Source organism: Neophocaena asiaeorientalis, unplaced genomic scaffold (genome assembly GCF_003031525.2).
Source record: "Neophocaena asiaeorientalis asiaeorientalis breed wild unplaced genomic scaffold, Neophocaena_asiaeorientalis_V1.1 scaffold146, whole genome shotgun sequence".
Lineage (NCBI taxonomy): Eukaryota > Metazoa > Chordata > Mammalia > Artiodactyla > Phocoenidae > Neophocaena > Neophocaena asiaeorientalis.
The window spans coordinates 594,443-606,731 of NW_020172676.1; the positions used below are offsets into that span (position 1 = coordinate 594,443).

Sequence of the window (12,289 nt, forward strand, 5' to 3'; positions counted from 1 at the left end):
CATACATGGGGTGGCCTGTGCTAGGTGATAGCAAGAGAAGTAGAGAGGAGTGAATTATTCAAGAGGCTTTGAAAGGTATTATCAACAAGATTTAGGTATTGTGTTTGGGGGGTGAAAGAGAGAAATGGTAATAATGGAGAAGCAGTTTTGGGAGTAATGATAATGATAACTATCAGTGATAACTGATAGTGAAATCAGCTTGAATTTTTTAGTATTATGATACCATTTACTTAAAAAACTTAGAATAAACTTTAACGTACATATGTCTAGATTAAGTAAGGAGAACAGCACACTGTTAAGTGTACTTACCTATTCATTCATTCATTCATCCAATAAATGAATGATGTAGCAGCTAGTTTATACAGCAACTATTTAATGCCTGGCACTAGTCTAGGTGCTTGGAACACATTAAAGCAACAGAATAGAAAAGGCAAATTTTTTAAATCCTGACTTTGTGAAGCTTAGCTTCTAGTGGGAAAGAGGTGAGATTGGGGGGTTGACAGTTCATTTTCATTTTTACTTTTCCTTCTATATACTTCTATGTTATTTGATTTTTTTTTCTTCAAAGAGCATATGTTCATACATTACTTAAAAAGAAAAAACTTTTTGTCTGGGAATAATTTCAAATCTACAGAAAAGTTATAGGAATAAAAATAGTACAAAGAGTATCCTAAACTTTTTATCTAGAATCACCTTTCCTTAACATTTTACTTTATTTGTTCTCTTGTGTTCTCTCTTTCCTCACATAATATAGATATGGAAGATTGCATCCCTCTCATTTTATATTTAAGTGATGTTCTGGTATTTCCTTATAATTAGATTCAGAGTATGCATTCTTGGTGGAAATACTACATAGATCTTTCTACATCCTTCTCAGGATATTGTATCTGGAGACACATAGTGTCCATCTGTCCTTCAGAAGCAGTGGTAATTGTGATGTACCTCTTCAAGGTTTTGTCTAATTTCTCTAGTATGCACTGTTTTTTTCCCCTTTGCAACTAATAAATAGACATTTTAAAATCATGAAAATATTTTGCTTATCATCAACATTTCCCCCTAGGTTTAGTACCCATTTGTCATGATTCTTGCCTGATCTAATCTTCACTATGATAGTTGCAAAATAATGATTTTCCAACCACAACATTTCCTCCATATTTACCATTCAGCATGGACACTGTACTGTAAGCAAGAGCTTACCATCATTTCTTCTTTTTCTACCTATCTGTGTGCCTATCTAACTATATATCTATCTATCTATCTACTTACCTATCTATCTACTTATTGACATTATGGAATCATGATTTTCTCTTTTTTCAAAGGTTTATAATTCACTGAGGTACTTGCCAGTGGGAGCCTCTTCAAGCTGGCTTCTGTGCACTTGTGACTTGCTCCCTTTTTTTTTTAAGCACTTCCTTACATTTTGGCCTAACAAGGCATTCCAGGCTCATTTTGTACCTACCCTGCTACAGCCATGGAATCAACCATTTCTCCAAGGAGGCTTAGTTCCTTTGGGTACTAGGTGAGCTCTTTGTTACTGGGCGTCCTTGCTTCTTGGCCCTGTCAGCAGACAAGCTTATGAAATGTATACATAAGCGCACATGCGCACGCGCACACACACACACACACACACACACTCGTGCACACTTATACATGCATATTTGCATATATGTGCATACTTTAGATATTATTACTTCACACCTCCCATTCTACCATTCCAGTCCATCCCCACTGGGTTCTTTCTTGCCTTCTTCCTTTTCCATAGTGGCATTTTTCTTGTTCATTGTGTTAAGAATGTCTCCCAGCAACATCCTGGCTCCCAGCAACATCAATATGTTTACTTCTTTGCTCAATCTTATAATAAAACTAATATAGTTTCAGAATTGCTTTGCCTAGAGCACTACAATAAACAAATCTACCAAGAAGAGTTTAGGATTTGTTTGCAGTTTTCTTCTCAGAGCCTCATCTTGCCCAGGACTGAGGGTAGTCAGATACAGTAAGTAATTTGGCTTAGTTCTTTTTTTTCTCCCCTCTTCTATGTGGTTGTAATAGTCATTTGAAATATAATTTAAGTCATTTGCTTGCTTCTGTTTTAGATTTATTCTGTCCTTCCCATTTTTACTGTTCTTTTTAAATATGAAAAACACTAACATGCTTCCAAAAGTAAAAACTATACCAAAAAATTTTAAGAATATACACCCACTCACTCTCTGGCACACTCAGAGAAGTAGCACTCCCTCATATCCCTTCCACTCCATTCTTCCCATCTCACCCATTGTAGATAATCAACTTCATTATTTTCTGGTTTGTCCTCCTGTGGTTCTTTTGATGAAAGTTGGTTGGAATATGTTATTTCTTATGTTTCTCTTCTTTCTTACACAAGAGGTAGCATATAGTGTATATTCTTTTATATTTTTTGGTTGCACTTAATAGTATCTCTTGTAAGTCATGCTACATAAGTTCATAGAGATTTTATTTTTCACAGCTACATAGTACTCCATGTTGTGTATGTATCATGATTTATTGAATCAGTTGCCTATGCTCTGATGTTTAGGTAGTTTTCAATGATTTTGCAATTACAAATTATACTGCAATGAATAAACCTACACATACATATTTTTATATTATTGGAGGTGTATGCTCAGGGTAAATTTATAGGAGTGGGATTATTAGCAAAGGGTGTGAGGTCATTTTTAACCATGAATATTGGAGGTGCCTATGATATCCCAGAGGACATAGCAAATTGGATGGATTCATTTTTTCATTAAGAGCAATGATAGACTATCTGCCATGTATCCCCAGGCACTCTACTAAGCTCTGGGGATACAGTGGTGAACAAAAATGGACAAAATGCCCAGCCTCATATAGTTAACAATAGATATACATACATAGGCCAGAAATACAGAACAAAGAAGTCTGAGCTAGACTTAGGATTCCCAATTATTGTTTTTTGACCTTGCTGAAACCAGAGGTAATGCTCTTCTCTAAGCCCGACCTACTTTTGCACCTTTTAAAATGAGCAATAAGATGGATATTTCAGGGTGCCAAGAAGCAAAGACCAGTTTTTCTATTCCCCTTTTATTTTCTTCTTCAAACAGCATTAAATAACACCTACACTGTTTTTAGATCTCTACTGTGATTTTTTTTCAAGGTCTATGCACACATCGACCTCTTTTTCTGTCTCTCACTTTGAGGAAGGTAGACTCATTTCTTTTCTAGTAATGGACAGAAGTTTCAGAGAAGTGTGGATAGAGGTGTGTTTGTATTCCTATTACCTTCTGTAACTTAGAGATTATTTTCTGTTGAGATATACAGTCCAAACTCCATTACTTCATTTGAAGTAGATTCAATGGTCAGGACTTTCTCTGATCTTCCAATGTTGGTATTAGATATTAAACATACATTATGCCATCAATTTATTCAACATTTCAAATTTATCTTGTGGGAAAGATGCACAGATCTTCCTCAGCTTACAATGGGGACATGTCCTGATAAAGCCAGTGTAAATTGATGATATCGTAAGTCAGAAATGCATTTAATAAACCAAACTTAACTGAACATCATAGCTTAGCCTGGCCTACCTTAAATGTGCTCAGAGCACTTATATCAGCCTACAGTTGGGCAAAATCATCTAACACAAAGCCTGTTTTATAATAAAGTGTTGAATATCTCATGTAATTTATTGAGTACCACACTGAAAGTGAAAAACAGATCAGTTGTATGAGTACAAAATGGCTTTAAGTGTATCATTTGTTTACCCTCGTGATCGCATGGCTGATTGGGAACCATGGTTCCCTGCCACTGCCCCGCATCACAAAAGAGGAAAGATAATGCTAGCCTGAGAAAAGATCATAATTCATAATTTGAAGTATGGTTTCAACTGAATGCATATTATTTTCACACCATGATAAAGTCAAAAAAAATTGTTAAGTCAAACCATCATAAGTTGGGGATTATCTGTATAGATCCTATTGTAACTCACTTTAATAACAGCTGATAATCATGGTTAATGCCATTTGTTGCTCTCAATAAAAGGGAAAAATCAATACTTATATGGAGAGTGTATCACAAGGTCTTCGTAGGCCCTGAAAGAGGATTTTCAGGAAGGGCTTCCCAGAGCAGTCATATAAATGGTAGAAAAAAGCAAAGGAATGTATGACAGTGGTAGAGAGAATGTCTTTAGAGGGATAAAATCAGGCAGGGGTCCTATCACTGAGCCGGGGGAAACCTGGACAGAGTGGGGTAGCAGAACTATAATAGGTGTATAGTAAATACCTGCCTTAGTGCAGGATGTACCAGACACTGTGCTAGGCTCCTTAACAATGAAATCATCAAGACCCTCTTGCAGGGTAGTTTCTATTGCTCTCACTTTAAATGATAGGAAAACTGGGGCTTCCCAGGTGGCGCAGTGGTTGAGAGTCCGCCTGCCGATGAAGGGGACAGGGGTTCATGCCCCGGTCTGGGAAGATCCCACATGCCGCGGAGCGGCTGGGCCCGTGAGCCATGGCCGCTGAGCCTGCGCATCCGGAGCCTGTGCTCTGCAGGGGAAAAGATAGGAAAACTGAGGCTCAGAGAGTTTAAGTAATCTTGGCTTCTCTTCCTGCTGCAATCTCATCTCATTTTTCAAGTATTTATTTGATTTATACCCATAAAAAGAATAATTCTAAAGTCTCTTCATTCTGTCTTCTATACAAGCACTCGCTATTGTTCATTTTTCAAATGGGACCCCCAAAATTAGGAATATAAATATTATTATTTGCCTGCCTTGCCAACTGCAGTGCAGAATCATTAGTCTACAGTATAACTGCTGGTGATTCTTGTTGGATGTCTTACTGATGTTTCTTTCATTGTTTAAGTGCTTTCTAAAATTAGTTCATCTTCATTTTCCAAATTCTATCCACAAAATAACGGGAAGCAAGTCATTTCCAGAGAGGTAAATTAATTTCCTTGCTTAAAATTTCATCACAGTATAAAACTATCCTTTTGTAGTCAGCTCTTTCTGAGAGGGGTATTTTTAATGTGGCTTTTAGTACATAAAAATTTTAATAGTAATTGTTGGTGGCTAGAATTTGGAGTACTTATTTTTAACTTTCTTTGCATTAGATTGAACCATATGAAACTGCTAGTATATGGTTTAACCTAAATTTCCTGAAGGAAGTTTATTATTTCATGTAATAAGATATAACAGGTAGGGCCAACTCCAGGCACAGTACATCAGGGCTCTGGCTTCTGTTCTTCATGATCCCTTTGACTCTGACCATCTTCAAGTGCGGGCTTCATTCTGAGGCCAATAATAGGATGGTGTCAGCAGTTCCTATAATCATGCCCAAAATAGTAATTTTCAGTGGAAGTTAGGGACCAGCTATCTTGTGTCTCCTTCTTAGGAATGAGAATAGTTTCCCCAGAAACTCTGTTTAACAGAGTTTTGTTTTTGTTTTTCATATCATTGGTTATGTGATCATTCCTAAACTAAACACTTGCAAGAAAAATGGAAGTACCATGATTAGTTCAGAATTATTATCTGGGGTTGAATGGATATTGAGGAGTTAACCATCCTTACCACTAGATTTAAGCATTGAGGTTAATACAGTCAAATTGGGAAAATTTGTAGGTATGTGGAAAAAATTGCTCAAGCAGTTTAGTTAATATGACTTCTCTTGAATTTGCTATTGATATCCTAATTTTGTATATTAGAGGTAATTTGTTTGGTTACTGAAACATTTTGTGCAAAGGAATTATAAAACTGAAAACCAAATATCAATTCTTTAACAATTGTGTAGGACGTTTTAGCTCTCTCAGATAGAAAAACCGATGAGTAATCAGAGACAGCTGTATATTAACTAAAAATTACCTTCATTTTTCTTTAAAAAAATGTTGGAAATAAATACTCATAAGCAGTCTCAAAAACGCAGTTTAAAACAGTGCTTTACAACACAAAACAAGTGGAAAAAATACCTTGTTATTCTGTTTGATTTCTGCTGAACAGTAAAGTTATTATTATTATTTTATATTGATGTACACTAAAGGACATTTTGGCAATCTTGGTAGCAGCTTCTAAAAGCTAGTACTGCTATCACTTCAAGGCTATTCTAGTGATTTCTGCCAAGTATGTAATTTTAAAAACTCTATATTTGCTTTTTAGCTACTTCCATTCTGCTTCATTAAATTTAGTATTGTATTGTATGTGTTCATTACATTTGTGCTCAATGTTACTTGGCTACAAAGTATTTTCTGGTTATTAACATCAGCATATCACAGTCAGGAAGCAGATTTGATATAAGTGTGTTAACCAGAAACTCTCATTAAGAAGATCTTATTCAAACAGTTATCAGTTTGAAAATAGTTCTAATTTCTAAATCACTACTTTCAATGTGGAGCATAACATTTTATCAGAATAAACACTAAGGTTATTCAAAGTAAATAGAATATGTATAGGAATATGTCAAAGTACTAATGCTTATTTTAGATAGAAATTGGTATTTAAGGATGTCCAGTGTGTGTTACTAGTAGGATAGTCTGTAGTTTACCCATTTAAAGGGAACTATGCTGTCTTTGTCATTATTTAAACAGGTAATAAAAGAGAACCTTCATGTAGGGTTTTGGGGTTTTTTGTATGTTTTACTTTTTTGTGGACATTGAGCCTTAGAAGAAAATTTGCCTTGCTCCATTCATCATCACAGTGTCCTTATTGGTTAAGAACATGAATAATTTGTATATTATTTCAACAAATGATATGTAACATTAAATTCTGTTTGGTAATGCTGTTTTCTCATCTCAGCACATGGTCTAGAGTTGCCCTGTCTAATATGATAGCCGCTAGCCATATGTGGCTCTTCAACATTTGAAATTTGAGTAGTGTGACTGAGGAACTGAATGTTTAATTTTATTGGGTTTTAACTGATTGAAATTTTAATTTAAATTGCCAGATTGCTATTGTGTTGGACAGTACAGACCTAGAGCAAAAGTGTTTGACTGATCTGGTCTAAACTAATTCTGTCAAATGGAAACTTACAGAACAGTTGAATCACAAGTTTCTGTTCATATAGCAGTTGATCTATTTAATAAAATGTTTACTTACTGCTTTGGTTCAGGAGTTATATTCTGCCATGACAGTCTGGATTGCTGACTCTCTGAGGTATATAGTGGGATAGTTGGGCGTGGGACGCAGAGCATAGCCACCTGTAAGGTTGATTTATGTGAATGGGGTTGCAGGACAGTACAGGGACAAGGACCTCAAGTTTATGGACAGAAAAAGTCCTAAACACAATTATTAAGGCATTAACTTTTCCCATCATTCTCAGATAGTGTTCACTCTTTAAAATCCAAAGATATTATCTCTTCTTTAAAAGGACCAGGGAGGAAAAAAAACTCCAGAAATCTAATATTTGCAAATGTATTTAAATGAACAAAGAATAACAATACTCTTGACTACACTAGGACAGTTTTTCCTTTCAAACTTGATTTGGTTTAATAGCCATTTTGATAGTTTAAGATTTTCCCAGTTAGCTCTTAGTTTGTCCTTGAAAATGTCTTTTTTTATTGTATCATTGCATAATGTGTAGAGACAGAACATTCTTGAAGCTTGAAAAATACTCACACTGAGGTTTCCATAAAATGTATTGATACTACAGACTTGCTTTACCTCATAGAAAAACATGTGGTAAAAATATTTAACATGAGATCTACCCTCTCAAATTTTTAGTTACATAATACACTACTGTTAACCTTAGGTGCAGTGTTATTTAACAGGTCTCTAGAACTTATTCATCTTGCATAACTGAAACTTCATACCCTTTAGAGTAGCAATTCCCCATTTCCCTTTCCCCTCAGTCCCTGGTAACCACCATTCTACTTTCTGCTTCTGTTAGATTGACTATTTCTTGCTACAAGTAGTAGAGAACCTAGAATTACAGAGACTGGAAAGTCTTTTCCTATCATAAGAAGTATGCAGCAGTTGACTCCTGGCATCTATTCAATGGCGGTTTGATTACAGGATCTCTACATCTATGCAGTTTCCCCAAATCTTTTCTGATGTTTGTTGTATCGTGGTTATATGGCTGCTTCCATTTTAGCCATCACATCTGTATTCCAGAAAACAAAATAGTGAGAGGCAAGAACCCAAGCCACATCTGTCTCTTTATCAGGAAATCAAAATTTCTCAGAACTCTCCCCTTCCCCCCAACAGACTGCCACCCTACTTTGCTCACAAAAAAATCAGTATTTTTATTAGCAAACAAAAAGGAGATAATAAATATTGAGCAGACAGCTTATAATATGTCACTCTGGCTATTCAGAGTGTTTTCTGAAGGTTAAATTTGGCAACTGGCAAAAGAGAAATGTTGGGTTTGGAGTTGGGGGTCACTAAATGTAGGCATGAATTCTGAGGAATTATTTATTGTTCATGAGTAGCAGGTTTTTTAATGACCTTCAATATATATTTTTAAAAAGCTTAAATTTACCCTCAAATTAAAATTTATTAGAATCTCATTAGCTTGTAATAATCTAATCCTTTAGAGGTCTATTATAGATTGCTTACTAAAGATTCAGACAAAACAATAAGTTGGAAGAGAGTATTACTCATTCTCATAGGTATCTCCAGTGAAGTTCTATGTGTTAATGATGATTATAAAGGACGGTTTATTAAGTTAGTAAAATCTGCACACCTTTGGCTTTGGTTGGACTATGTGCTTTCGGTTGTAATGGCTCTTATTAGCAGAAGTTTCTTGGAATCTATGGTTTGGATTACGTAGCAGTAAAGCCTGATGTATAATTAGAATTAAAGTCTATAAAAATATGTGATGAAAATATAGCCTCATATTACCATAAACTAGTCAATAAGGTAAGAAAATGGGCAAATTTGCCCATTATATAGTTTAGAGAAAACCTTATCTTCTGTATGGATAAATTTTGTAACTGTATTATAAATATTAAAAGCATTTTTTATTTGTTTCATTGAATATACTTCCAGGCCTGTGACTTCAATTAATCCTCATTTCTGAAGGTTTAGACATAGGATCAGTTAAGAATTGTGTTTATAGAAACTATACATAAATAACTACATTGTATACTTAAGTCAACTAAAGTTGTTTATGAATATTATATAAGGATATAACTTTAGTATGACTATGAAATAGCCTTTAATTACCCACAATAATTATATATAAAATCCCTTTGAAAAAGTTAGAATTATAATTTGAAGAATATTATCTGATATAATTAATATAGACAAAGTAATCATGTGTTTTATTGGTGCCATTCATTATCATTTCCTTAAATACTTTCATTATCTTCTGTCATTTCAAATCTTTGGGAATATTTTTAAATGTGTTTAAATTTGTTCCAGGATGGGCATTTATAGTATTTTTATTTTCCTTGCAGATAAAAATGTGCCTTTTGATGAGAGGACTTCATCTTTCTACAATGAAGAGCAGAATTTCTATGTTTAAGGAATAAAAAGCCACTTTATCAATGGGGGGGGTATTTAAGTTACATATATTATGATAACCTTTAATTAATTTCTTATTGCAATAAATACTGTATCATTTTGTTATGTATTTCTCTGTGTAGAAGTGCTCTTAATGGGCTCAGAGTTGTTGGGAATAAATTGTACCATAACAGAAATTTGAAAATTACTTTAAAGCAGGGTATTTTCTGATCAGTTTTTCTTTCTTGCTTACCTTATTATTGTAAACTGTTTACATACTAATCAGTTTTTTTTTTTTTTTTGGCCAGTTAAGGTTTTGTTTTGTTTTGTTTTTTTTCCTGGAACTATAATTCCCAACAAACAACTGGTGTGTAAAAACAATTTAAAAATTTCTTTACCAAGATGTATTTCCCATTTTTGTGGGGAAAAGAAGCCAAATTTATTACTTTGCATTTGGGTTTTTTGAATATTAAAAATGTCTGAGTTGTATGCAAAACAATAAATATGATTTAAAATACTTTTAAAGTGGTACAGAATGTGTTTACAAGATAAACACAACACTATAGAATTACATATTAACATATGTATTTTATTTGATTTCTAGAAAAATCTGTCAAAAAGTTATTGTATTTTAGCAACTTCCTTGTTAAATTATGATACTACTTTGATTAGATATTTCAGAAACCAGTGAATTTCAAAGCCATTTAATATATTTACAGTATTGTGAGAGAGAGAGAGAAGTAATGGTGAAAACATTCCCATCACATTATGACATAGGAGAGTAAGGAATTAAAGTATGTGTATAGACCTTGGAGTCAGACAGACCTAGATACAGAGACTGACTTCATTATCTTCTGAACATGTATTTAACACTATTGAGCTTCAGTTTTTCACATTCTAAAAATTAGAGGAGACCTTAAAAGTATGGGTCACAAACTCCTTTGCCAAGAGGGACCATGGAGGTAATTTAAATGTGTGTGTCAGGATAGGCTAGTCATATAGTAGTAACAGATGGTCCCCAAATCACAGTGGACTAACAGCAAAGATTTATTTCTCATTACTCTGCCCATTTGTTACGGACTGTGATTCTGCTCTTCATTGTCTTTTCTCCAGGGCCAAGGCTGATGGAGAAACCTCTGCCTGGAATACTGCCTCGTAGCTAAATGTCCAGATGTGGTGAACTGCATGCTAGTTCACAAGCTTCTGCCCTAAAGTGATATATTTCATTTCCATCTACATTTTATTGGCCAAAACAAACCCTGGAGCCACTCTAGAGTTCAGCAAGGCAAGGTTAGGTAATCCTCTAGCAATGAGGTAAGTTGGAGTATTTGGCCACTTAAAATGCCAACTTAGTTGGCATTTTACCTATATGCTAACTGGCAACTTTATAAGAAATATATAGTTTCTCTAGGTTACTACTTTAAAAAGAATATCTTTTAACTGAATGTGAAATTCTGACATGTTGGTTAAAAACGCTCTTATTTCATTACTTTCATATAGTCATTCCTGAACTGCAAATCAACTATTTTAATCATCATCATAAGTCACACTTTGATTAAAGTGCCAGATAGTACAAAAAATTTTATTTAGCTATGTAAATAAATTTTCATTAGATGTGTAACAAGCATGCTGATAAAATGGTTAGGATTTTCACCTATAAAGCTAAATATACATTATAAAATAGCTGGTGATATCTTGATGTTTGAAAACATGTTAACTATTCTCCTTTCCCTTTTGTACCTCCTTTTGGATGTTTTATTAGTAAGAGTCTAACCAAAATTAGAGATCAATGGAAACTAGTGTAATTGCATTCACAGCTCAGGAAGGGAGTAAATGGAGGGAAAGAATAGGTTTGGAGTATATAGCTGTTCTACGCTTGATCTGGAAGCCTGACCAACCACTGCATGTGGCTAGAAAATCAAGTCACTTCTTTCTGCCTAATTTCTCATAATTATAATTATTAGGTAAGTAACTACTACTGTGAAATCAAATCCTTGGGTTGGGTACTCAACCTACACCTTATCAGCTTCTTGCTGGTTCTGGAGTTTAGTTGTTTACCAAGGATATAATCTATTACCTTTAATCAACTATCCTCTTTTTTTTCTTTCTTTTTTTTTCTCTTTTAATTTTAGTTTTATTCATTTTTGCTTATTCAATATAGTTTTACCTAATTTACTTTCTAAAGTGAAGCAATAAAGGAAAAATTGTTTCATGTTTTAAGGTAAAAGAACTTGTAAGAAAAATTATTGAAGGGATGAGTGTAGTTAAAATAATCCATTTCATAAACATGTGTGATTGGAATACTTATTTCCCCAATACTCCTCAGTCTATCCCAGCACTTTCAAGGATGGCTTTCATAAACAGCTTTATCCCCAGTGACTTATAAAAATCCAGCAAAAATTATTCTCAGTACAGATGCTATGCTTGACTTACTAAGATAGATGTTTGATAGTCCCTGTAATTTCACATCAGTCCCTACATCAGAAGTTGAACATTTTTAAATCCCCAGTCTATATTTTGCCTGCCTGTATCAATAGCATGTTACAAGCAAGAGGTAAAGACAGAAGGGAAGAAGATAGAACAGGGACCTTCCCCAAAACTTTCATGTCTGGCTGGTTAAGAAACAATGGATGCTGCGTATTTCATTAAAAGATCCTATTATAGAGCATAGTATAGGATCTCTAGCCAGGTTTCTGGCTCTGTTTTTCATCTGACTCTAAATATGTGTGTTTTTACTTGGATTTCTCTCCATTGTAATTATACAGTTTCCTTCAATACTCATGTCATCAGGGATGAGGCAAAATTAGGGAGTTTTTCTCAAATAGGCATTTGAAGCAAAGTAAGCAAACATCTCTGATAGTTATTCCT

The 12,289-nt window shown here is 34.3% G+C and overlaps 1 protein-coding gene and 1 long non-coding RNA gene across 2 annotated transcripts in view; both read left to right on the forward strand.

The window, feature by feature from the left end:
- FAM174A (family with sequence similarity 174 member A) overlaps positions 1–9,938 on the forward strand; it is a 30,022-nt gene extending 20,084 nt beyond the window's left edge. The window contains exon 3 of the mRNA XM_024739707.1: positions 9,376–9,938. Coding sequence (XP_024595475.1) covers positions 9,376–9,379 — 4 coding nt within the window. The 3' untranslated portion in view covers positions 9,380–9,938. The remainder of the gene's footprint in view (positions 1–9,375) is intronic.
- A 167-nt stretch (positions 9,939–10,105) lies between these two features.
- The window catches only part of LOC112396146 (uncharacterized), a 47,795-nt gene continuing 45,611 nt past the window's right edge, over positions 10,106–12,289 (forward strand). Inside the window, exon 1 of the long non-coding RNA XR_003002508.1 lies at positions 10,106–10,735. This is a non-coding gene — a long non-coding RNA (uncharacterized LOC112396146). The remainder of the gene's footprint in view (positions 10,736–12,289) is intronic.